This window comes from Cyrtonyx montezumae, unplaced genomic scaffold, assembly GCF_038088225.1.
Source record: "Cyrtonyx montezumae isolate F1298 unplaced genomic scaffold, pur_monq_1.0 scaffold_10, whole genome shotgun sequence".
In the NCBI taxonomy this organism is placed as follows: Eukaryota; Metazoa; Chordata; class Aves; order Galliformes; family Odontophoridae; genus Cyrtonyx; species Cyrtonyx montezumae.
The window spans coordinates 14,572,325-14,600,289 of record NW_027071826.1 but is presented as its reverse complement, the minus strand read 5'-3'; the positions used below and the strand labels follow the sequence as shown (position 1 = coordinate 14,600,289).

At 37.1% G+C, this 27,965-nt stretch overlaps 1 protein-coding gene across 3 annotated transcripts in view; it reads left to right on the top strand.

Annotated features, from left to right (window-relative positions):
• SLC24A4 (solute carrier family 24 member 4) overlaps positions 1-21,051 on the top strand; it is a 77,404-nt gene extending 56,353 nt beyond the window's left edge. For all 3 annotated transcript variants that reach the window (XM_065751111.1, XM_065751103.1, XM_065751095.1), the window contains exons 11-17: positions 2,027-2,196; positions 3,808-3,952; positions 14,087-14,253; positions 16,347-16,461; positions 18,179-18,291; positions 18,933-18,998; positions 20,736-21,051. In XM_065751111.1, the coding sequence (XP_065607183.1) occupies positions 2,027-2,196; positions 3,808-3,952; positions 14,087-14,253; positions 16,347-16,461; positions 18,179-18,291; positions 18,933-18,998; positions 20,736-20,888 (929 nt within the window). In that variant the 3' untranslated portion in view covers positions 20,889-21,051. The remainder of the gene's footprint in view (positions 1-2,026; positions 2,197-3,807; positions 3,953-14,086; positions 14,254-16,346; positions 16,462-18,178; positions 18,292-18,932; positions 18,999-20,735) is intronic.
• Positions 21,052-27,965: the final 6,914 nt, after the last annotated feature.

Sequence of the window (27,965 nt, the reverse complement as noted above, 5' to 3'; positions counted from 1 at the left end):
CTTTAGGAAATGACACTCATGGTAAGCAGGAAATATGGAAAGTTTGTTAAAAGAAAAAGCTGTCCTCAGAAGATATCTGTCTGAGGAATGTCACAAAGCAGAATTGAAAAATAATTCTTACTGTTTCACATTTGTGAAGATCTGGGACTTTTGAAGTTTTAGATGGAGCATATTTGTCCTGTATGGGGCCAATATGTCTACGTTTATAGGCATATAGAGTGAGACTGTGGAGCTGTTATGAAAACATGAGTGATTTGCTGCCATAAGTCAGAACAGCTGCAGTTATTCATTTATGTACAGTGATTTGTTTTGCATTGTTACTCAGTTTTTATCAAAGGTGAGTATGTTTTGTCACTGTTTCCTTATTGTTTTAATAAGCAGTTCTGGAGCAACTGCAATGCTTTCATGTTGTTTTTATGATAAAGATAAAATAAAGAAGCACTATGGAAACTTGACCAAAATTCACCTGAGAGCAATTACTATACTAACTATAGAAGTTGTAAGAATGGTTGGGCTCCTTGCTTGTATCATCAGTTGCATTACTTGGCATGGTTAATTTGTTTTAAATGTCAGAAGGGGGAAGCTAATTGCTCCTTTATGTTTGCCAAGTGCAAAGCACTTGTAGTTCTCTTCACCTTTAGAGATTTGACTGCAAGGCAAGACTACAGAGTGTGTTCTGGGGAGGACATATTTCTTTGTGAAACCAAAGATCTTTGTATCTCAGGTCGCCCCAATGTATGCACTGAGAACTTGCAGTGAAACAAAGCAGCACACTCAAATGCAGGGGGGTAGAAGATGTAGCCGTTTACTGATGATTTAGAGGCTTGATGGTTTTTTGTATTTAATGGCAGTGGAAGGTTACTTTTCTTCGGTTTTACAACAACTTTGTTAGAATCTTCTTTTAGACAGTAAAACCTTTATTGCAAAATGTGTTTTACGTGTCTTCATGGATCCAGAAAAACTTCTTCCTGAAAAACAAAAATATTTCATCGCTGTAACAATGCAAACAATAACTATGCAGATTTGTCTGTGTAGAACAGATCCATTTTAATTCCTTTGCTTGAGTTTAATGTTTCCTTAGATTTCTTTGCTTCCTGGCTGGAACCACACACTAATATTTATCTTTCACTTCTACCCTCCTACATTCTCTTCCTCTTCTTAATGTAAGTAACAACGTATAAGGGGAGTGGGAGGGTGAAGCAAGCTAAGGAAAGCTGTAAAACAATCTTTTTTTTCTTCCTAATATAATATTTTGTGTAATAATTATTGCAGTCATATGCATATTTCCTGCCCTGCTTTCTAACACCATATGGGTATGTCTCCTGTCTGCTGAGCCTTGCTTTGTGTGCTGTATGTAGTCTCTAGCATTTGTGAGAATACTGAATGTTGTTAACCTTTAAAAGTCCTTGCCTGTACTTGTATTGAATGAATATAATTTTGTTTTTGTCTGTGTTCTTAAATCATAGAACAGAACTCTTTACCTTGTTACAAGTTTCTTAATACTGACAAAAGCTTACTTAAATGCTTTTTTTTTCCTGGACAATTGCTGTTTTTCATAATTTAAAATATTGAAATGTTTAAGGTGTGGTAGTGTTCTGTGAATTCCTTTCCAAAAGGAGTAAACACAACATTAGAGACTACTGGATGTGTATCAGTATCTACTAAACACCCTAATCCAGTAGGATAGCTTTATAGGTTTTGGGAGTGCTTTCTGTGCTTTCACAATGTATGTGCTTTTGGAAGGCTTACAAAGCCATAGAAAAAGAAAAGAAAATGGTGCTACATCAGGAGTGTCTGTGTAAAAGTTGCTCCCACTAATTTGAGGGCATGTTGGTGGCTGCCTTGCTGGAGTGAAATCCCCTTTCAATGTGTCATCTAAATTATAAGCACCTCTGAAGAACAGATGCAGGAAAATCGCTGGTGAATTCAGATATTCAAACTAGTGTTACTCCATGCCTAAAGAGAAAAGCCTGGGCAATGAGAAGAGTAGATCTTATAACTAATTCTGTCCATTTGTGGTCATTAGTGAAGGGTGTACAGCAGTATGGCAAAAACAGTGTTGTGATGGTGGATGAGATCATCTGCTCCAGTCCCCCAAAATACCGGTTCCCTGAAGCTGGATTAAGGATTATGATCACAAATAAGTTTGGACCACGCACCAGAATGCGGATGGCAAGCCGACTTATAATTAATGAGGTAGGTTTGTTATGAAAACAATGAATGACTGTGAGGCAGAGGGGTTGCCAAAGAGTCATACCAAACCACAATAGTGATTGCGGAATTCAGTTTCTACTGTGTTTCTAGGAGTGGGGCAGAGCTTTCTGCAGTAACCACGTCACAGCAGAACTGAAGATGAGTTCCAACTTGGTTGTGCTGTCAGTCTTAGTGGAAGGGCAGTCACCAGGGAGAGATTCCCTGCTCTTCCTGCCAGTTGTTTGTTTCAGTGTATGCGTGTATGTGCACCATTTGGATTTTGTCTGCAGAATAATTGTTCTTGACCATTACATAAGCAGTTAAAATAAGAAAGTATAGCAGGCAGGCCAATCAGAAGTCCGTAAGGACTGCTCTTTTATGAGCAGTGTGTCAGAATCACAACAGATGTTTGCTTGCCCTTGTAGTCTTCATTGTAGTCATTGACTCAAAATGCACTAAAATCATTTCATGTGAGGATTTGCTCTGAACAGTTTTGGTTATCTCTTAATTAATGCATTGTCACCATTACCTATTGCTTGCTTCACACTCTGCAGCTGAAGTGACAGAATCAGCCAAGTGACATTGTTCTGACCCTGCATGAAGTATAGCTAGAAGGGAAAAGATCAGATAAGGCACAGAGTAACAGCTGCCTCTATAAAAGTGTTTCTTTAGAGCAATTTATTTATCAGAATGAAATACTTCTTAAAGTATATGTTCCCATGGAGCTGATACTTCCTAGCTGTTCAACATCTGCAAAAACCATTTTCTATATCAGGGCATTTTGAATCTATATTGTTATGTATTCTCACTGCCAAAGTTTTGCAAAGTTTTCTCTATTTTTAATTACTGTGTCATGCAGTTACTTTATTTTTCCAGATAAATCAGAAGTTTATATGAAGGTGCAACAGTTTGTCATTAAAAAGATAGCATTTATCAACTCTGTATTATCTCACCTAACAAACTAAATTATTTTTTTATACAAGTGTAGGAAATTCTTTTTACATTTCACATTCCCCAGCATAGTAAGTAGCGTATATATATATATTGATAAATACTCTACTGTAATTGTAATATATATTTTGAATGTAACAGACTGTAGGGGCAATATATGAGCTTTGTGAGTTTATATGCTTGGACATGGACAAGTTAATCTTGTTTTTGAAGCAGTACTCTAGTACCTTTACATTTACTGCAAGAAATGGGGATGGGAAGGAACATCCTCCTCCTGTGTAGGAGAGATCTCAGGCGATAAGTAAGCCAACTTTAGTAGGGTAAAAACCATTTTATGACTCTTCTTCTTGTTTGAATGGGAACTGCTTAGTGAGAAGTGCTTCAGAATAACCAATATCATTTAAATGTGAGGTGTAAGAACAGATACAACTTTGTTGATCGTGGCTTGTAGTACTCGTGCCACTAATTTTGGGGTGCATGGTCAATGCTGACCTCATACAAGAAGATAGACCACAGACAGATTTGCTTGTTGCTGGCAAAGGAAGGCTTTGTGGAGAAACATGAATTGGGCTCATGTTAATTGGGATAGGCAGGTAGCAAAACTGAGGCATAAAAAAAGTCAAGAATGAAATTTATGGCAGTTTTGTCTTTGATACTGTGCAGCGTCAGCGGTTAATCCAGTCCGCCAATGGTTCAAGCAAACCACTTCAGAATGGGAGACATCAGAATATTGAAAATGGAAACATCCCTGTGGTGAATCAAGAGGAGGAAAATGAGCAGGATAGTCTGTCTCCGTTTTCACTGCCAGGTAAGATGATTTACTTTTTCAGATGCTTAGGGCAAGGAAACGAGAATTAAAATGCCAAACAGTGGGTTGTAGGAATAGACAATACATGGGGACGAAGAGGAGGAAAGGATATGACTTTACTGTCTAGAGGCTGGATTTCATGACAGTAAAATATGGAGGCCACATGACTGAAAGCAGATCTTAAGGATGTGTTTTCCAACCATCGTGCACCGTAGAAGTCCTGATTTGCCAGAGGTGAAGGGAAAGCAAATAAGGTAGGTTTATATTCAAAAATTTGACACAACAACTTAGCAAGCACTGCATTGCAGTTCTGAACTGTTAATAATGCTCTGCTGGAATTTACTAGGACAGAGGCAGCTGGGTATAGAAGTATGTTAGAACTTGAGATAAGAGTCTTGGACAAAGAGTAAGGAGGGTTTAGAGAGAAAAGATGTTTAATATATTTGAAGGTGTTCAAAATTATTAAAACAATAATGCTAATAATAAAACTAACTTCTTAAAAGCTTTTGAAATTTTTTAGTAACTAGTGTGAAGGGCTATATATAACCAACATCACTATGCTGATGCCTGTAGCACGTTACAGGTTGACTCCCCTCATATGTTTTGGAGATTAGACAGCAAAGATTAGATGAGTTATCGCAGGTATGTAGTCACGAGTATTCTCTCACACACCAACTGTTTAACCCCAAGATTATGCAATATAGATGAATATCACATACAGAGAAAAAGAATTTTCCACTTATCACAGTTCTAATTTCTTTAAGATTCCATTGCTTCATTTGCTATCAGTTTAAAAGAGAAGTTTGTGACTGAGAAAATAGCTGAACTGAGCTGTGTGAAGTCTGGATAAAACTGTTTAAATATGTTACTGAACTGTGTTCTTTCAGAGGATCTTCTTGTAGTCAGCAGTTACAGGCTTTTATTGGGGTTTAGAGTGGAAAACTCATACACTACAGGTGGGCTTATTAGCTGTGCTCCTGATAATGAGCGCATAAAAAACCCTTTTTATTGCATGGTGAAATAAATCAGCAATATACTTTTGCACAAAACACAAACAAAACATCTTAAGTGCTGATTTGAATACACATGTTGGCAAAGATGATTTTTTAACAGATGTTAGTATGAAGTGTTTTTAATTCAAGTTTTAATTGGGCTGCACCATTGTGCACTTATTTTTACATTCCAGGATAATTCAGAATTCTTAACATGTAGCAAACATTATCTGGAAATCAAACTGCCATATTAAAGATTCAGACAATTATTCTCGATTATTTATTCTCTATGAATAAACATTCTTTGGAGTGGAGCTACATAAGTGTGTGACATACGCAATAGACTAAATGTTTGGAACAAGATGAGTGTTAAGACTTATGTCACTGAAGTTCTCTTAATGCAGTATTTCTGCATTTTTTGAGAAAATCCTCAAGAAAATTGAGTATGAGAGGCCAAAGTGGAAACGCTGATGATTCAGTTTTACTGGAATGGAGCAGAAGTTCAGTGTGAACTCAGAGTTTGCATAAAATTGTTAATGGGATTAACATCATATGAATCCTCATCATTGTTTTTCATTTATTGTTATTCCTCTGCTGTCTGGAGATGATAATCTATAATAGTCATTACTCAACTGTTCACTTCAGCGCCTGTTAAAATCATGGAGAATATTATTCTGGGAGTTATTGTAAAACACTTGAAAGATGGTGCAGTCACTGGTTGTAACCCACATGGGTTCATGAGAGAAAAGTCCTGCTTGACTAACTTGCTTTTGTCAATGACAAAATCATCTTTGTAGTTGATGAAGGGAAGTTAGTAAATGTGATCTTTTTGGATTTCAGCTTTTTGATGCTGTTTCTCATCATCAAAATGTCCAGCATGTAGCTATGCAAGTACATAGCAGTTTGGGTGAACAATTGGCTAATGGGTTAGGTTCAAAGGGTTATAGTAAAATGGGGTTATGTCAGACTGGTGTCTGGTCACTAGTGGGGTTCCATAGGACTCCATTTTAGGGCCCATTCTCTTAATTGTTTTTTATAAATGATTGGGACACAGTATTTTTTTATTTAGTTCATAAGGTTGGAAAGGACCTATAAGATCATCTAGTCCAACCATCCTCCTATCACTATCTCTACCCAACTACTAAATTAAGTCCTTTATAAGTTCATAAGTTCATAAGGTTGGAAAGGACCTATAAGATCATCTAGTCCAACCATCCTCCTATCACTATCTCTACCCAACTACTAAATTAAGTCCTTTAGCACCTCATCTAAACGCTTCTTGAACAGCACTAGGGATGGTGCCTCAACCACCCCCCTAGGCAGGCCATTCCAGTATTGTAGTCATGCATACTAAAGAGGTTTGCAGATGTTACTAAAATAGAAGGTGCTATTGACTCCCTAGAAGGTAGAGAGATCTTGCAGAAAGATGCTTTCTAATAAAGAGTTGGGAAATTACAAACCAATTTGAAGTTTAACAAGAGACACTGCCGGGCAGTGCACCTGGTATGAGCCTACCCTGGTTATATATATGTTCAGACTGGGGCATGAGAGGCTGGAGGGTAGCCCTGCAGAAAGGGATCTGAGGGTTCTGGTAGCTGGAAGCTGAATGTGAGCTAGCAGTGTGCCTTGGCAGCCATAGGGCCGGTGGTACCCTGGGGTGCATCAGGCTCAGCATTGCCAGTGGGTGAGGGGAGGGGCGGCCTCTGCTCTCTGGAGACAGTGAAAGGACCTGAAGGAACAGCAAGGAGCGGCATCAGGGGAGGGCCAGGTTGAGTGTTAGTAAAAGGGTCTACACCAGAGGGTGGTGGGCGTGGAACAAGCTCCTCAGGGCAATGGGCACAAGCCCTGAGCTGCTGGAGTTCAAGAAATGTTTGGACAACGATCTCAGAAATATGATTTGGGTTTTGAGTGATGGTGCCAGCGGTTGGACCCGTTGATTTTTGTGGTTCACTTCCCACGGGGGATGTTCTATGATTCTGTGATTATATTCTGAGGGAAAAGTCTTATATTTTTGCTTTCAAAAGTACATTTCAAGTAACTCCAGGGAAAATATAAACAGCATCATTCTTTGTTGTTTAAGTGCTGTGATACAATCAGTAGCCTAAAAAAAAATCCTGTCATTTGAAACTGGCTTTAGGAAAAAGGTAGTTTTACAGACAATTTCCCAAAATCCCTTCTATTTTTCTTTTGATATATTTTCAAGCTTTCAGTACTGTTAAGAGTTCTATGAAGAATAAGCACCGAATGTACTATCCAAGTCAACTTCTTGCAGTGTGATAAGCAGAAAATTCACCACCATTTTTTTTTTTAAAGAACTGCAACAAAAATGGCAATGATGTGTCCCAACCCTTTATTTCCTGCTTTCTTTAGTCATTTATTTTAGCCTATTTTGGAGTTTGACATCCCTCCCTCAAATTGTATGTTCTACATCCTTTTGCAAGAACAAGCTTGTTCTGAAGTAAAAAAATAAAAATAAATGAAGTTCAGATGCATCATCAAGTCATGCCCAGGTACCATTTGCCTTCTGTAAGATTTGCTTATTGTTCTCCTTTATTCCCTTTGGTGATGCTTAGTAATAAAAGTAGGGCTTTAGTGCACATAAATAGAGAAAAGCATTCTTACATGAGAATAGTCGTAACTCATCTCTAGCCTAGATTCCATATGTCAAACATTCCATGCTATTCAGCCTCAGGGTGTGGTTCATGCCTGTCTTGAAACAGGATACAGTATGTAGTTTTTATGGAAAGTACATGTTATCATGCAAAACAGCCTTTGTCTCTAGTTTCTCTGTGGATAGAAGTCTTCTCTTTGGAAGAGGGATTCTTTTATTGACCTAACCATCAAGGCATAAGTAATTTTCTTCTGAGACAAAGGCTCATTTGATGCTTTACTGTTCTGTTACTGTACGCTTGTTTGGAAGCAGGTCTTAGACTTTAGGGTGGGTAAGAAAGGATTAGAATAAAGCAGGATGAAATTGAGCAGGCATATGTTAACAACAAAATGATGTGTAAAAGCCCCTGAATAGCTTAGTAATGTTTTAGAACCCAGACTCAGAAAAGCACTTCTATGCCGCTCTTAATGGATGCTTAAATCTCATTCATTGTCACATGTTCAAGATCCTTTAAAACACAGTGTTCTCAACTCCTAATTGTTTTACAGAAATGAAGAATTCCATCTTTTATAGGATTGGACTAATGTTGCTTTATGTAAGTCATTATAATGTTAGCTAAAAAAGAATATTAATTCCTGGAGATAAAATAAGATAGCAGTAAAGGAGTTTACTAATCCTACTCATTTTTGTACGGATCCAAAGTATAAAGACAACATGTAGAAGAGAAGCAAAAAGGGATTAATTGTATTGGCTAAAATGTAAAAAATATTTGTTCTCAGACAAAACAAATGTTCATCTAGCCCAATATTCTAAATCCAACCATGAGTTTATAAAGAAGTTTTTGGAAGAATGAGACAACCTGCATTTATGTCCTACTGCCTTGAAACTCGTTCTGGCCTTTTGCTATTCTCTTAGCACCTCAGCAATGTCCATACTTTCTCTCAATGTTCTTTTATATTTTGACCACAAGTTGGCTGAGCATGCTTCCTGCTCCCTACTTGTTTAAAGTAAAATGTACTGTAATTTTTTAATTCTTTTTGTTTATTTCTCAGACTCTGTCTGTCCTGCTTTATAGTGCTTTTTCCTAAATTTGGGAACATTATTTAGGTGACTGGATTAGGAAGGAGCTGGTTCCCATTGCCTCTTTGATACTATAAGAGAGAAGTTCATCCAAGAAGATATTTCTTCTTAACTGGGACTTAACTGCTGTATTCTGAAATGTATTTTTGGGAGAGCTTCCTCTTAAATAATGTTTGTATAATAGTGCATCTACCATAGAATTTTGTTTCAGAAGTGTGCTTCTGAGGCAGATCTCACCAGTTTTCACATATACTGCCTTTTGATTTGCATTGTATTCTTGGAGCTAATGAAGCAGACTCCTTTTGAAGAAAACTAGAAAATATGTTCCAAGAGAGCATTTAATGTGTGCTACATAGGAAGGCATACAGGAGAAACTGGATGAAAAATAGGTGCAAGTTTAGTTTAATAATTCTATTATTGTTTGCTCACCTTTTTGAAAGGGAAAAGAGGAATTTGAGGAATTATGTAAATCCTATTTCTACCTTCTAAAAATTTGATAAGTAATAGCACAAAAAAAAATTAAATTATGCCAAAATCCAAGTCAAACAAGATATAGTGAGTACTCTGCTCAATTACTTTTAATTTTTGCTCAATATTGTCCTGTGTAAACTTACAATAACTGAGAGTAAAACTTGTTTCTGCAAATGGTGCAAAGTCTTTTATTTTTCGGGACCAGTTCCCAGTATACCAAAGTTGTGTCTTTAAGAGAAAGTTATTGGCATAAATCTGAACGTGCAAGGAGTGGTAAAGGCACAGACTCAGAATAGAAATTTGGGTTGTTTGGCACGGATCTCATGGTCTGGAATTTGTAACTTGTATTCTGGAAAATGAAACTTCTGGGAGACGTGTTAATATTCTGGAAAATAGTCTGCTTTGAATGAGGATGAAGAATTGAATTACCAATGTTTTAATATGTCAGCTGCCAAGTTATAAGGCTGACAAAGACCAGGCCTTCTGGGATACTATCTGCTATAGTGTGTATGTCTGTATCTATATCCATCTATCTATATATCTGCTATCTGCTGCATAGGCTGGCTGTAGTGCATTAATATAGGGAGTCTCTTGCTTCCACAGTTCCTAGAAAAACTTGCAGAGCTGAAATCAATCAGGATTTTCCAAGAAGCCTGAGGGGCAGTTTGTGTTAATATTCCTAACAGAAAATTAAAAACTTACTTAGAATTTTTGATTTTGCAACAAAGGCAATTTCAGTGGAAAATAATTCTGATGGAAAATTCACAATGTTTCTTACATCTTTTCTGGTTGCTTCAGTGCTGGTCCCATACTTGGACAAAAATTGATATTCCACTGCTGTGTTTTGGAAGTGCTCAGGAATTAAATAAGCTCTCAGGCTAATTTACTATATTAAATTTTTTCAGTCGCTCTTAACTCTGGTAAATCACAGAACTTTCTAGCAGTAATATACTCACTGTCTGAATTATTGTGAAGTTTCTATGTGGAGGTGTGTATTCTACTTATAACACATTTTCAGGTCAAGATTTGAATTAATGTTGCTAATGATATGTGAGTGTAAATATAATCTCTAATATAAAGCCTAATTAGGACCCAGGAGAGAGGTGATTTGAAAATCACTTTTCACTGGGGGAAAAACATGTTCATGTTTTTACTAATGATAAATGTTAGAGATGTACAAAGGTAAACAGTAATCTAAAAATAATGAAGTACAGCATAAATATCCTGGCCTGGACATGAAATGCCTTATTTTTACTGTACCTTTACTACTGTCAAAATAATAAAAACAAAAACAAACCCAGAAAAGTTGAAATTAGAAGCAAACTCTAGAAAACCTTGTTTTACAGGTGAACTTAAATTAGAGAAAACCTTTCCTGTCTTTCTAGTTACCGTAAGTTATGAAAGTGTAGGGATTCATAAAAACATACTTTAAAATCTCCATATGCCAATTAGAATCATGCTTTTCAGGGATTTTGTAACTTTTTCTTAGATCATATAACTACTAAATTGCCTTTAGGAGATACTTTTTTCCTGTTAAAATTTATAGATATTCCTTTGTTCTGAAGATGTGTCCTGAACTAGCCAGCTGTGCGTGGAGCTGTGGTTTGTGCTAGATTGCTATTCTTTTAAAGGGAAGGCCAAGTGGAGTCTGTCTAAACTCAATGAGAGTGATTTTCATGCAGCTTATCAACTAAGGTTATCTACTCCATATGCTTTTGTAAGTTCTCTTTGAGGCTAGCTTTAGCATGGTCCCATGGACTAAGTTGCTCGTTATTATTTGGAGCACATTAGGTGCATACTTCTAGTTATATGCGAATGGAATTTTGTTGGGGTGACCCCAGGCTACCCTGCCTTGAAAACCAAAACATAATAAATTGGAAGAGTTGTGAAATTTATTTCAAGAATAGCATGCTGATCTGAATGCAAACACAAGTGTGACTTCATGCTTTTGTGCAAAAATCAAATCTCTGCTGTGTAAATGTTCTAAATAGGATAGTGTTTTTTCCTATAGAAACTCACTTTCCATTGTGCCTTCAGGAAATATTCCTTTCTTATCAGTGCTGTAAGGTGTGTTTTTTTTACTTCTTTTAACAGTACCCTTATGTATGTGAAAATAGTTCTTGTGATCAGTGCTGAGAACATCTGAAAAGATGACAAGCCCAGAAATATGCTGAGATTTAATGAAGGACCGTTTCCTGTAGGGCTCTCTCTTAATACATTTTTAGTACTGTGGTAAACAGGCTGTTCTATAATGATGTTGTCTTCTATAATAAAGCCCTATTCTCTCATTATTTTCATGAGAAAGTGTGGCAAAATGCACCTCTCCTCAGCTGTCAGTTGCCACGGCAGCCTTCAGACCCAGGGCTGGTACTGCTTGTAAAACAGCTGAGCTAACAGCCTGTAACAGGGGCTGTTGGTGTATTTTTACAGAGCAGCTATGTATTGAATAATAGGGTTAATGAGGATGAGAATTTTCTTCCTTACAGGTGTACTAGGAAGCTAAACAACAATCATACAACAATTTGTTTAGTGGCTATTTTAGAGTGAGCAGTCAAAAAACAACAAAAGAGCAGTGTTAAGAGGTAGTTTAAAAACAGCTGACCTTTTTAACCTGGATATTGTTTATATTCTGTTGTGTATTCATGGAGAAGTGAATGAAAGCATCAGGATCCTGAGGAAAAGAGGTTGCACTTTACTGAAGTTGATGCTGAAGGCCCTACATTCTTATTAAACTACAAAGTTATGGCATAAGAGTAGACTTCTTTATCACTGAGTGCCATGTGAGTTCCATGACCCAATGTAGTCAGAGCTGAAGAAAACAGCCCAAGGCAGAACTGAGGCCAGATACATTTAAGGCTTTATGTAAAAGTTTATAGAAGAGAAGCCAATTTAAAAGTTGATAACTATTCCTAGTTAACTGCAAATGGCCAACAAAACCCAAATTTACAGTTCTTAATCCCTAAAATCTCAAGCCTCATTGCTATGTGAATACAAACATCACCTCCATGAACTAGGTAGCTCATGATCTATGTAGTAAAACAATGTAGTTTTATCCCAGGCTTTTTGAGACTAGAGCATCACTAGTAAGATACAAGAAAGGCAAGTAGATCTCCACCAGCATTTCTGTTTTCCTGGATTTGAGCAAGCATAGCAATGCTGGTGGTAAGGCCCTGTGAATTCTCACAGTTAAGCGTTTGTTTAAGAAATTCAGTACATTAGATAGGATCTGTGACAAGATGCATTTCTCCAACAGAGGCTGAGAGCATCTGTTTATTCCCTATTTGTTTGTTCCCCAGGCAATTTTATTTCTTTTTCATGTTATTAGAAAGGCAAATGAGCCTGAATCCCCTGTGTGTAGCACCAGTGAAGTCGTTCAGGTTTAGCCAACATCAGGTCGGAATTGCTTCCATATTTTTTTTCCTGTCAAACAGTCGCCCACTCGCCCTGCATTTGGAATTTACACTGAGGAAATTATCTGCCTGGGCCATACTGATTTGTTTGATTATGACCCAGGCTTGCTTAGCAGCATGGGTAGACACAGCACGAATTAATCAGCAGTAGTCTCCTAATGATCCAAACCAAAACAAATTGAACAGGAGGAGGTATAAAACGCCATAGGATATTTACAGCACCATTAATAAAGTTAGTGAGTCATGAGCTAAGAAGTGTCATTTCTTTTTCTGGACAGAACTGAAAAGTTACTGTTGTTAAAACTTGTGTAATGGTATACGTAACCAGCGTGGAAAAGGACTTGAAATCTGTGAGATATTCCCAGAGTCATGGTAAAAACATAGGAGTTGGATGAAGAGACTTTAATAGCTTTTTGTGTGTGTGTGTGTTAGAAGTTCCACAGCCACAAGCTAAAAGGGAATAAACAGCCAAACAGTCTTAAGGTTTCCCAGTGGGTTATTGGCATCTTAGAATTTACAAGGAAATCTCAAGGAACTCCTCTATAACTTAGCACCAGGAGATGTACCTATGTAAATGAAGACTTGCATTTGGATAACTACTAAGAAGCCTCATAAATAGCAAAGCTATTATTATTAATTTTAAAAGGTTCAATGTTTGATTTCTTTGCCTGATGCACACTGGTACAGAGCACAGATCTGATTCAGTTGAATTCACTGACAAAAACTCCCACTGAACAAGTCCTAAATTACAATGTTTTTGTAGAAATAAATTTTCTGGTGAAGCTGATTGAAGTTTTCCCTAATTATTAATTATCCTTTAGGATTTTACTTAAACAACTTCACTTGTGTTGAAAAATTAGAAAATCTGTTCTTGCTTCCATCATTAGTGACAGTGGTCTGGTATTGCTCACTTGTTAATTTCAGTGAGCTGTACAAGGAAAGTCATTGATTTATAGAGGATAGGACAGTAACCCAAGGTGGAACTATGTACAACTGGAGAGAGTTAACAGATCTGCATCTCCTTGATTGAAAGTCTGCCCAAGTGTCCACACTGGGGTATGTGAAACCAGTTTATCATGTTCACGGGTTGGATCTGTACTTCTGTGTTCTTTGAAATTATTTTCTATTGCTGCACATAAGCTGCAGGTTATTTTATCTACAAGGTTTTCCATCTTCTTTTTAAAATACTGTTTTGTTGTTGTTTGCTTGTTTGTTTAATTTTGCTTTTGGATTAGTAATAATGCAGGTATTTTAAAGTGCAATAGACCAGAATGTTCATTTTGGTTATAAAAGCAGCCATGCTTTTAAATCCTTGTAAATCCTACTTGGATTTAGATACGCTTTGGCAGGCTTAGCATTAAGATTCTGGATGTGCATGCGAGAGCAGAGTTTGCTTGAGAGTGCAAACAGAGAGCAAGCATAGATAAAAAAGATATGCTGGAAAATGAACTGACATGCAGTTGTAATCAGCCTTCTGAGATCTTGTCATCTGCTGTGTTCAGTGAGGTTTGGGCCTGTGATACTAATGAAAAAATTAAACTGGTTCTCTCCTTTTTTTTTTGTCCTGCAGATGGAAAAATGAATAAACTTAAATGGATTTTGACGTGGCCATTGATATTTGTGCTCTTTTGCACCATTCCAAACTGCAGCAAACCCCGCTGGGAGAGCTGGTTTATGTTCACATTCGTCTTATCCACTCTCTGGATAGCATTGTTCTCCTACTTTATGGTGTGGATGGTAAGTGCACATAGCAAAACCTGCCATAGAGAGTAAAATTCATATCTCAAAATAGATCACAGATCTTTTGTGTGTTTGTTGAAAATATGTAATCATAGTGCAGACTTTTCAGGTTATACTCTTAATTATTAAAATTATATCCTTTTGCTAATCTTTTTTGTACAAATTATTGGTCCTTTACTGTATAGTGCCCAACACAGCTTGATTTTCAAATAATGTCATTCACATCCTAATAACGAAAGGGAATCAAAATGGAAGTATTTTGCTTTTAATAGCCACACTTAAACACCTTTAGAAATTGGGTGGTATGATCTGATACTGAAATAAGCATGTATAAAAGGCAGATGGATGGCAAAAGTTGAAGTGCTGTGAAACCCTGAATGGAATAATTCTTAGAGGAGGACTTTCATACTTAATATCATACATTGTTATGTTTCCACGTACCCTTTCTTTGAAAAGGGGTGTATCAGGTATAGATCTATAAACTGTGATCAATTTAGGAGCAAATTTAAGTTTTGAGTAGATTTGTTTTTAATTTTTACCCTCTTTCAGGTTCTCCAGTTTACATTTTCAGTCAGAGAAGGTACATGAACAGGGAAGCCTGTTTCCGTGATGAGAACTATACTTTTGAAATATAGAAAACTACCTTTTTCTGCACTAAAAGGTGCAAAATGTATATACTTGTAGCTAGAAGATATGTAGGACGTGCTGCCAAAGAATTTTGTTACCATTTTTCCCCTTAAAGAAAAATATAATGAAAAAGTAGTCAGCTTGTTTTGTGTGGGAGAATATATAGCCTTATAAGTATATGCACTCATAGCCATATATATACACTCTTACAGTTATATATATGGAAGACTTTTTGTTCTTGAACTCCTTATTTGCAAAACATTTTTTTGGGTGGAGAACATTCATATCTTCTCCAAATGTGTCAGACATTTGCAGACTGTTGCAGACTGCTTTATATTTATGCTGCCTTCTGTTTTTAATAGACACTTGATACATAACATTTGACACTATAAAGTAATCCCCCGCTCCCTGAAGGTTGAAAAATCCATATGCCAGCCACTCATTTTGCCTGGTATAATAGTGCCAAAACCACACATTCATTTCATACCATATGTCCTTTGTCAGACCATGCTCTGCACCTTGGTTCCATTTGTAGATGTCCCCTTCACAAGCAAGAGACGTGCTTGCCAAGGCTAGACTACCACTTAAATTTTAAGATGCTGACAAACCTTAATACTATTACCATTTACAACAGGAGAATCATGCCCGCTCCTGCTTCTGAGCTACAGCTTGCCTTTGAAAATATAAAGGTTTGTGAGTGGATTTCTGAAAATCCCCTTTTCCTCATGTATGAGGCTGGCAAGCTATTTCAAGAAAACAACACAAACTTGAAGACTGTCACCCTTGGTATTCTCTGCAATGAAGGAGCTGCCTCTTCCCACTTTGGTCTTCTCACACTCTTTTTCAAGCACAGTTGCCTGTTAGTGTTTGTTTTCCATACACTTTTTTTCAGTCAACTTTGGATGTTCCAGTTAAATAATGTTCCCTGTACTCTCCAAGAGTTCTGCTACAAGCTTCAGTCATTCCTTTAACAGCTGTAAAGCTGCATCTGGACTCTCATGGGAAAATATAGCTGGAGCTGCTCACTTTGGGATTGTATCAGGAGTTACTAAAAATACTGTTTCCTTCTATATATGCTGGAATATAAGTTCTTTATGTCTCTGACACTGTATCATGTTATAAACTGATTCCAATCCTTTTTTAAAAAGGAGAAGTAACAATCTTGCTGTTATAAAGAATAAAAACAAAGCTATAGGTTGACTCTGTCTGTGCTCCTCTTTAAAAGATCAATACATCCTGTTAGAAGTACAGAAAATGAAGCTTATTGTTTGCTCAGAAACACTGAAGACTATGTCCAAGATACTTTCCTTTTTCACAAGGTTGATTTTAAGCTAGTTATTCCACACTTCACTTGCAGAAATGGATCTTGAGTCTAATTCTTTGAGGGTCTACACCTGAAATCAAACTTAAGTTGAGGAGGCTTTCTGAATGTGACAGGTTTATCTCCTTTTCTTACTGTTCAGGTGACTGTGATTGGATACACCCTTGGTATACCCGATGTGATCATGGGCATTACTTTCCTAGCTGCAGGAACAAGCGTCCCAGACTGCATGGCCAGCTTGATAGTAGCGCGACAAGGTATTGTGTGCAGGAGAATACCTGCAATCCTACATACATGCTACGTGCTCTGTGAATTGTTACCTCCATGCACATAAACCTTCAGTGCAATTTTATTATTCTTAATTCTTTTTATTTGTGCTGCTTCAGAGCCTAGATGAAAAACAAAACACTTTGCTGAATACTGTGTACCAAAAAATCTTCCCTTCTTTTACTTACTGGGGCTGGGCACAGCCTAGCATTCTAGATTGTCATTCAACAGTTAGCTATCTCATACATGGCATATGTCAACCTGGGTAAAAAGATGAAAGTAGTAGACAAAACTGAAATATCAGCTATTAGACAACTGTATTGAGGAATGTATTCTAATCAGCACTGATCCATATAAAAAGCTTGTATTGATTTCTAGAAGATTTGTTGAACCCAGGGAAGTGAAGTTGTCTAAGATGATCTACCAAAAATGGTGTAACACCAAGCATGCTTCTCATCAAAAGGCAGATCTCTTTTCCTTTGGGACATATGAAAAGTAGCACTGGAGAAGGTTTTAGATAAACTTGAAGGCATGACTATCATTTCCAATTGAAATTTTAAATTCTTTTCTCATGTATCTTTGACATTCTGTGAAGGCCTTTTACATTTCCTTTTTTGTGAAATGTGTGTAGCCACATGCCTTCCTGTTGTTGAAAAACATTAAATCTGAAAGTATGATCTCCTGTACTGCAGTAGAATAAGAACAGGTCCTAATTTTATCCTTTTCCACTACTCCAGTCCCTGTAGTCTTTTTTGCTTTTTTTTTCCAGTTAATGAGATCTCCAGAACACATAATTGGGCAAACAGCAAGGGTTCTGAAGTGATAAATTAAGCACTCAAATGTACCACCTTTGAGATAGAAGTAGTGCTCTTAAATGTTGTTTGGTTAAAAGGAAACTGGAGAATGAAGTATCTTAAATGTAATTATGTCATCTGTTGTGTGCAGGAAAAAATCTCATAAAAGCACTGAATCTCACAGAAGTATTCAAGGTTCTTATGGAACTACCTTCCTACTAGATTATTCTCATATGTAGTACTAGGCAAACAGGTCTTTGAAGCAACAGAAGGAAAATGAATTGTTTTTAATGATCAGGCTGCTGCTTTAGATTAGTTCTTCCTTATAATTAGGCAAAACTACTCTAAGGATTGTTTCCTCTGAAAGTGAAGCTAAGTGGTAGCTTGTGGAAAAACATCCTTTCTCATTGAAAGGCACCATTTTTGCAGTACTTGGAATCAAAGATGGTTACAAGGCAGTTTGCAGACAAATCCTCTAAAAAGTAGAGAGGGCTACTGCCATAAAAATGGATTGAAAGCATGCTATTTCTTTCAGCATCTCCTTTTAAGTAGAGACTATACTTGTGATCTGGCAGTGTCTGTCTCTGCTCTCTGTGCTCTTAAGTATTTGCAGGATTTGTACCATTTACATCAGAGTTCCTCTTCCTTCTTGGTATGCATTTTGTGGAAATTAGGTTGGTGCTTAAGGAAAACAAGCAAAGGGAGAGGATTCTGCCTTCCTCACAAGTACTGGTGCAGAATGGCAGCCAACGTTAAACGTAATTTCCAATTATGAAAATTGTCTCCTTACCTCAGATACTCAAGCCAGTCCAAGAGGGCTTTGGTCAATGCCAATCATTCCCCTTTAATTTCCTCTAGAAACAGAGTATTGATTCTATTCTTTTTTCACCTGAAACTTGCTTTTCTTTTGCAGGCCTTGGTGACATGGCAGTGTCCAACACAATAGGCAGTAATGTCTTTGACATTCTTGTGGGACTTGGTGTTCCGTGGGGTTTGCAGACTATGGCGATTGATTATGGATCAACTGTATGTATGCTGGGCATATTTCTAATGCTTTCTTTTTCTCTATTTAAATAAACCAACAACAACAAAAAAAAAAAAAAAAAACACCATCATATCCTAAAAAGTAAGCATGCAAATAAAAATTAATCAAACTATTAATTGCTAAATAAGGTGTTGTTTTGGGGGATTTTTTTGAGTGATCCAGGACTTGCAGAAGCAATGTTCCTTCCACAAGCTGCAATTCCCAATTTGTCAAATGGAGTACTTTACGTTCTATATCAGGAAATAGGACCATACAAGTCTTTTCATGGCACTGTCATTTTCTTACTGCACAACCTCAAGCTTATCTATCTCCCTGTACTGTAGTACTTCTGTAAGATGAAATTAACATCTCTTTCTCTCATGAGAATCTTTTAACTTGCCAATCCATTATACATGGTATTTTTGTTTTAGAAGTGGAATTCCTTACAGATTTGCTTTAAATCCTTAATGTTTCTCTTCTCCATTATAAATCTGTTGTGGATTTCCGTAGTTTAAAAGAAGTCTGTTACATTTGAAGACAGAAGGTGGTCTACCATAAATCAGTAAATTGATTTCTGATCTCTAAAATACAATCTTTATATTCTGGGGGATTTAAAGGTCTCTTCTCTGTTTAATTCACACAGGTTAAGATAAACAGTAAAGGACTGGTCTATTCAGTTGCACTTCTATTAGGATCAGTGGCACTGACTGTAAGTATTTGCATATTTCTAAATGTGACTCTTCAGACTATTCTGATTACAAAATATGATTATCAGATATTTACTTCACATATTCTAAAAGGAAAAACTGGAAGTAGTCATCTTCCCCAAAGTTCTGATTCTTCTAAAGTACTGTTCTTATAATCATACCATGAGTAGAATAGCTGCCATTGTCTTCCAATGACAGGACTGAAATCTGATATTTGGTGCAGAAGAGTTGCTTGAAGTGTGTAGATCCCTTTGATTTCAGTGACATTATTGACACTGTGATCTGGTAATACTCCTTTGGTCCTGTGTCCAGCTGCATACTCTAGGTCTGTCTGTACTCTGTGCTGGGGAAGACCCAGGTATGCTTCATCCCTCTTTTAATCCTTCTATTTCTGATTTTCAAACCAGCTTAGACTAACAATGCACTGTAGATTAAACCCTTAACAAAAATTAGTCTGTAAGGGCTGTGTACCTCAGGATATGAATAGGCGTGTTAAGTACTACTCCACCCTTATAATACTGACTTGTTAAGGTGAAACAATGGTTCTGCTTCAAAAGTTAGTTTTACTGATACTTAGGGTACAGTGATCCTGCTGACTCCCAGAGAGGCAACTGTGGAAAGAATCAAAACCCAAAGGTATAAAAATACCCACTTAATACTAATATCTTTTCACTGCCTGTGGAGACTCTTATTGAGGAGGGGATCATCACTGGAGATGCTACACTGCTGCATGGCTAGATTTTAGAAACATTCACATCACCTGTGCATGACTTAAATGATAGAATGTCCAAGTCTGTTCACTTTGTTACTAACTTCCTGGTGCATCTGCTAATACAAGCTGTGGGAGCCTGTTCTTTACTTTTCCTACCTCCAGTTCTGCCCTAGTGCACGGTGCCTGTGAAACAATAACATTCTTTAGATATTTGTGTCCGATATTGATTGCTGCATGGGTATTGGTAACCAGCACTTCTGAATATGTGGGAGGATTAGGCAGATATGTTACAAAGCTATCAACTCAGGAAGTTTTGAAGAGACTTTACAGCCATATCATCTGAGTTCAAGCCATCCATTGTCTCATTTGTTCTACCGGATACCTTGATTCCCCAAGATCTTCCCACAGCAAAAATTAGTGGAGAGTAACAGTTCAGAGACTCACAGAAGCATTGAAAATAGGAGCCTTCATGTGGATTTAATTGCTTTACTGCTTGTAACTTGTATCTCCCCTTAGTTCTGGAGCTGAGTAAAATATCAAAAGAATGAAACTCTTCCAAAGCTGTTGAATGAACGAACATTAGGTGCTCATGTTCTACTGCGATGTAAAGGGTCTATAAGGGAACACTGGAAGGAGAGGCATATTCAGTGTATTCCCTTAGTACATAATCTATCAGGGAATGAGTTCCATGTACTGAAAACGCACCATGTTCTGAAACAGAGCACCTAGGGCCTGTTTCTGTTACATGAAGTACTTCTCAAGTTGCCTTAAAAGAGGATTCATTTAAACTTTTGTAAAGGGATCTTTAGACAAGTTGAGAGTAAGGCCAGAGTTCAAGTTATTGGATTGGGCTTTTACGTTCTTGATCAAAAAAAACATATTTTGCCTTTTTAATCTGTAAAATACCAAGATTATATTTTTTATCTTGGTTCAGGAGCACTAATTCAAGAGGCTCTCACTCTAGCTTTTAATTGTTTCCAAAAGTCTCCTGTGGGGCTTAATTAACTGACACTTTGTTTGCTTGCAGGTGTTTGGGATCCATGTAAATAAGTGGAAACTTGACAGGAAATTAGGCATCTACGTGTTGTTTCTTTATGCTGTTTTCCTGTGTTTCTCTATATTGATAGAGTTTAATGTCTTCACCTTTGTCAACCTCCCTATGTGCCAAGAAGGACTTTAAACCACCGTAAGGAGAGAGACCGCAATTCTTCTGATTACCTGTGCTGTAAATGATAGAAGACATTTCACATTTCTACCTTCTTTCCGTCAGTAATTTGAGTGTCGTTCCTGCTTCATCAACTACCAAGCACTTTTACCTATGTGGAAGGAAAACATACCTTTCTTGCAACTATTTACCTATGTGGAAGGAAAACATACCTTTCTAGCTCAAGGCAACCAAAGCATTAACTCCTCTTTGGATATTGCTGCTCAGTCATGAAGCTGTGTGGACCTTACGTGGTACCCTCAAATGTCCCAATTTATGGGACTTTCTGCTACTGTTTTCCATTCTCCTTTTGCAGACAATAAAATACTACCAACAAGGTTAACAAGATGACTGGAGAAAAATCCTTACAGTTCTTCTGCTTGTGACGATTACTTTCCATGGAAGGAAAGGAGGCGAGTTCAGAACTTTTCTTGGCTTTGTCAAAATATCTCAACTACAGGACCAGAAAGTCCAAGGCACATATCAGGCATGCACTGTTGAGGACATCATTTCCCCCTTCAAGTGCTCTGCTTATAGAGAAACTACAATGACAGTTTTTGATGGCAGTGTTGAATATTTATCATTCTTTTCAAAGACGATGAACAGTGAGGCAGAGAAAGAAGAGGAAATGGTTGCATGTTGTATCACTTCTGATGATGCACACTAAAAGTTTGACTATCTGCATTGCAAAGAAGAAGATTACATGCAGAAACTCATACTTGAAAAATGTTTTATCATTAATGAGTAATGCTGTATATGTAAATATAAATGAGAATTTGTGAAATATTACACCATGAGAAATATTTTTTGTTGGCCCTCATAAGGTTCTTTGAAAGTTTAGAAGAAACTAAAATAAATTCAGCTGGGTGCTCAGTAACTTTCAATTATTGCTGTCAGTTGAGAACAGTATCCAGACACAATCTGAACTGTCTGACAACAAAATCCACTTGGTTCTGATTTAATTTGATTTAATTAGTGAGGGAAGTAAGCTTATTTTATTAGTCAAGAAGCTAATACATTCTCTATTCTTCAAATTATAATTTCCAGAAGTTTGATGAAGATGGGTGTCTCACACTCAGTAGTACATATAAGATACAGATAGACAAATGAGTCTATCAAGAGACTATGACCCTTGATTTGATTTTATACAAGTTTTGAAATATGGTGCGCTTCTTTTTAAGCCCCAGTAGAAGCCAGATTTTGGTATATTGTCCACCAGCATAAACCTGATATAAGAAATAACTAGATGTAAATGACAGCAGGATATGGCCCAGCCTATTAAAAACAATGGGTAAGATTCCACGTTGTAGTAGTCATAAGACTGCAAATCACCAGGACAGTGTGCATATTTTACATTGCTACCAAATTTTAAAGCTGTATATGAGAGAAAGATCTTCTAAAAAAGCACAGTTAACTTTATGCATAGATTTTTTTTAAATTTTTTAATGTTTTAAACCAAAACAATATCAACTAAAAGTTGATGCATTTTTAAAAATAGTTTTAAGTGCAAAATATTAATATATGTAAACTTCCCATTACTGTGTCACTGAGAACGTACTAAAGAATCTTAGTAAGTAAGAACTAAATTTCTAATTTCCTTGTCTTGGCATTACCTGGTAAACAACTCAGTTCAACCAGCTCACGTGTAGGACACTGTTTACACCAGGCAATGTGTTTGCAATTAAGGCTATTTAAAATTTATTTTGATACAAATAAAAGAGTGGATTCTACTGTTGAACTTCTTTAGCAATTGGATCCTTCTAATGAAATCCTACAGGAAAAGGAGCAGCATATTGGTTATTTGCTTTACACTTCATGATAAATGTCAGTATTAGTATCCCATTAGGGTTTTTCACCTTAATTAGGTAGTTGGGTAGTTAAACTAGCTAGTCTTAAGGTGGCAATAAGTACAGCATTATTAAAATGGTTTATTGAATAGCCAAGTATGACAGTAAACACATTTGTCCTCAGCTATATAGATTACCTTATTTCCTGGCATTCGAGACATTTGTTGTAGTGCCGCAGCAAATCTGAAGAGGTTCATTTTCATCTTTAAATCTTCTGTTGCAGAAAGGTTGTGAAAGTGCACCACTGTAGAAGTATCCCTCTCTGTTCTCCCTGTCTTCTCTGCTATTTTTCTGAAGGACCATATGCTGCTGATACTCTCATGATGGCTTTGATTTGAGCCTGAAAGGAGCAGAGATAAGAGGCTGGGCCTGGAGAACTAGTTGCCTACAAGCAAACGTTTCCTCTTCTGTGCAGTTTGGGCAACTCAGATGTATTTACAATACTTAATAGCAGTTCCAAAATCTAGTTTTGAATGCCTGCCTAGTGATCAGCTGAGTTGACAGTGATAAGGGCAGCAATGTTTACAGCGCCAGATCTAGCAAATTGTACTGTATCTTCATATATCTGAGCTAGGTAACTTCAAAAGACTAGGGACACAAATTTGTTCCATAGCAGCTGATTCCCAGCTCAAAAATGTGTGAGATTGTGTTAGCTAATGCCATGAATCCTTGAGACATTATTTAAACTTATTTTTCCTAAATTGAGTATCACCTGCTCCAAAAATAAACCAAAAAAAACAGGAGCGTTCTGCTGTAGGAAGAGGCAGTCTTGGAAAGTATCACTGACCTTAAATTGCATAGCAGGTCCTGTCACTGTATAGCCCTCCTTAAAATGTAGACTCAACTTCAGGACAGTTTATTTTGAATTGTAATGCTGCATTTTCTGGGGCAGTCTCACATGCATCTCTTACGAGACAGGTATCATGCCATGCTTTTCATTATAAGTAACTTTAGTAGGATTCTCCTCTGACACAACCGTATGACCAGGGATTTATTGTTTGCCAAAGAATTATTAGATGCTGTATTGGGGTCTTGATGACACATCATCATATGAAGTAGTTAGAGTCCCCATGTAGTCATTACCAATATGCTAAAATAAATAAAGATGGTAATTATAGGCAAGCCATGCAGATATACTGAATGCACTGAGAAAGATCTAACTGACAAATTGCTGTATGTCAGATACCCACTTCAGAATGTGTCAGTAATCCAGGAGAATATTGCTGAGTAATAGCAGACTAGTGCCTTTCTTGTGTCAGGAAACTGTTACAGATTTTGCTGTTTTTCAATGAAGAAAAGGAATGATTTGCACTTGGCTCTCTGAAGTTTCGACCATTCTATGTTGTGTCTGTTCAGACTGGGTTTGCAAAATTTTGTAGCCATTTTGTTTTACTAACCATTGCAAAAGTTAGCTGGCTGAGTTCGGAATGTACATCGAAGTGTTGTGTAAGTTAACATTCAGTTCAAAAGTGAAAAGAAGATTTGTGGATGCGATCTGAAAATTTCCAGCCTACTTATGTGGAAGTATAATACAATGCAGAAAGAGATAGCCCTTATCCAGCAAAGCTTAACTTCATTAAGTTTGGTTCCATGCTTAAAAGTAAACATATAGTTAAGTGCCTTGCTGGGTTGATGACAGCTGAGCAAGATTTCTGGGCTTTCTATCACACTCAGATCTTTTCATGTGTTATTTGTTTTGTAGTCTACAATTTTTATTTCTCACTGAAGTTGAAAGGTTTGGCCAGAATCTACTTCTGCTCTGTTGACACCACTTTGGATTTCCACTTGTGTTTAAGAGAAGTAGTTCCCTGTCCCAAAGGTTTCAAAACTGTGTACCTTTCCTGGTGTACAAATAGCATCGAAACTGAATTACAGCTGGCCGAGCAGAGCTTCCAGCAGCTCTTCTGTGCTGTAGTTCCACTGGAGTAGTACAGTACAGTAGGTCCACAGAGTGCAGACCTATCTATAGTGTCTGCATGGGAGTGTTTCCACTGAACTCAGAAGTGTCTGATTCCATATAGACTATAACTCTTGTACTGCATTATAAACTTGTGTCATAAATGTTCAGATTTGGTACTCTGAGTCCCACTGATTCATGGAAAATATTGCCCAGGTAAAGATTTCAGGCTTGGGATCTACATGCCTAAATCTAAGAAGCTATAGTTACCTTAAAATGACTGATGATCTGCTGAAGGCTGAAGTCCAGCCTAGCTGAATACCTTCAGTCTTCCCAACATGTACAGCAGTCAGCCATCTTTCTCCTGGCTCAGACATTGGCGTGCCAATTTTGTTTTAGGTTATGTTTCCTGCAGCTATGACTAACATACAATTCACTTCTGGTTTTAGATTAAATTAGTAAACATTCCACTAATGTGTAAGCGAATGGAAAAGGTCTTTCCAAGTCTAATACACAGCAATTATAGGGAAGACTCTAATCTTTGATTTCCTTTGTGACTGTGCTTTAATTATACACGCTTGTTTTTATTTTTGTTTGCTCTAGTTGCACAAATCCCATGTGAGTTTGGGTGTCCTCCATTTTTTGATTTCTTGCAATTGTAATGTCATTTATTTGTGTACCACTGTTAGGGTTTTTTGGTTTGGTTTTTTTTTTTGGTAGTATGCTTTAAGCTGTATAAATACTGCCTGTTTATCCATGCCAAGGGAAGATCTGACCTAATGTAATAATATGAAACAGACACTAAAGTAACAATGATAGCCAGGTGAAACCAAAGAATCTTTTTTTCCCGAACTGAAATGCATTACCTTTGGACATAATATTCTGTCACCGCAAGGTTCAGATCCTTCTCTTATTTGTGTTTAAGCACTCACAAGAAGAGCTCTGCAGCTCAGACGTTCACTACACGTTTTCCTTTATTTTCCTTCAAAGTCCAGGTTTTTCAGTCTGTTGAGTGATCAGATTTACATGATGGTTACGCAGGTAAATGTCAGCATATAGTTGTACCAGTTCTGTACCAAGCCCCCTTTTACCGCTTTCTGCTTCCTTCTGTATGCGAGTATGTTGTGATAAAAAGAATGTTGTTCAACATATGTGCATTCCACTTCTTGACCTAGTGTGCACAGGATTAAAAACCTCAGTTTGAATAAATTGAACATGTATTTTCTTTCCTCATCTGTTAGGTAATCTTATTTTCTCTCCTAAGAAAGCTGTGAGTTCCTATACATCCCTATCTTGAAATTTGAAATATGAGTAGCTCCTGCTCCACAGGCTGAGAATAATGGTTACGGTAGTTGGTAGTTGGTGCATCTCATGTTCTACTTCCTACCATAATTTTGACATACAATAAACTTCAGAAATAAATGGAAAAGCATAGGAAATTAATGTCACTTGGATATTTTCCTACAACAGTTACCAGTTTCACTATAACACCTTTTTTTTTTTTTAATTGCACAAAGAATGTATGTGATTGTTGCTGTCTTATCATTGAGATGATCTTGGTAAACTTGAAAAATAAATATAAAGATTGATTTATAGCAATAGGGAACTGTGACAAAATCTGAAGGTTATCTGAATATCTCAAAACCAGTCAGGTAAAGTCTCTGGAAAGAATGTGGTGCTTCTTTTCAGAAGATTTTGCAGAAAAGATTATTGCCTTCATACTCATATCAGTTGGGTACACAAAGAACGCTCATAAGTCTGCTTCCCCAGCAGCATCCATGTTCCAAATGGCTGAAACTCCTCAGCGAAGATACGACCAAATTCTTGCCTTCAAGTTCTTGGGAGCGATGCCAGTGCTCATTAATGTCCTGGTAGCTGGCACAAATTTTCATCAGTGGAACTGAGAGCGGAATTTGGCACCTGCTATCTTCTCCATTGCAAGCAAGTATTTGAAATCATTTACGATTGCTGACGTAACCTTCTGACCCTTTTAAACTTCCCTGTGCTTCACACTTACAGCCATTTGCAGTGCACCTTTAGGTGGTGCAGTACCTCTTTAAATATTAAACTTTCTAGAACTGCTTACTTTGAAACAGAAAGGGATGAGTTTGTAAACTGTAAATAACAAAATTCTATTTATCATGTTATTTATTTTTTCAATGACTGTGACCTTATGCACTGTGAATGCTCTGCGTATATGGGGTCCTTTGTACAGATAAATATGTCAAGAAATCCATATGGATTTAATGTGATAATTTGTTACAAAATGTTGGCATGATATTTCATTATTTTTGTTGTGAAAATTAAAAGAAATATAGTTAAATAGACATTTATGAAAGATTCTAGCAGTCAGTATTGTAATGCACTATATTATCAACATATGTACACTATCAATAAATTATATAAGAACTAGTGGAGCGTCTGCTGTATTTTTCTCAGATGATGAGATCGTATGAAGTGTTCTCTTATTTATTGTTGAAAATCTAAAATTTCAGGACCCAACTAGGATACGTGCCTGTACTTTCTTGCTGAAATCCGGAGTCTGCTGAACTGAGAGACAGAAGGCCCATGTTTTCATCTGTTCAAGGGAATGTCATTTGGATCAAGCCAGTATTTTGGGGTGAGTTTAGTGTATCAGTTCAATTCACATCAATTCCAAAATGCATGACTTGGTCTTTTGGGACTATAAATGTTTGATCTGCTGAGAATATAGTCTGCTGAACTGAGGGACCCATCCAGAACAAGTATGGCAGTCTCAGAAATGTCCTGATCACAGTACCTCGGCCCCATGGTATCGCAGAATGCATTGGGTACTGACTGCTGACAAAAAGGAATAGAAGCAAGGTCTAAAAGCCCCATAGTGCTCTCTCACCTTCCCAGATACCTAGGCTCTGGAGATAGCGAAGAGAAAAAATAGTCCCTCTTATTCTTGATTGCCTATTCCCAAAAGGTAGACAGACAGCTATCTCAGGGTCTCAGATGACTTCTAGAATAGGTCCGCAGTCTCTGATGCTGTACCTTCTGAGCCAGAGGAAAGCTTTTAAATTCAATTATTTGATGACGGAACAAGGAATTACCTTACTGTCATATAATGGTTGATTAACTATTTCATTAGGCAAGACTCTTCCCATTAATACTCCTTGTCAGTATACTCCAAGTGACAGAGATAGAAGTAGAAGTTTGACCTTATTTTTCATAACCACAGTGCATGCTTTTGGAATCTTTGTACTGTATAAAACCTGCAGTTAGCCACTGTGTTTTTGTGTATCTGCAGAAGAGTCCTTGTGAGGTGGAGATAAGCAATATCTA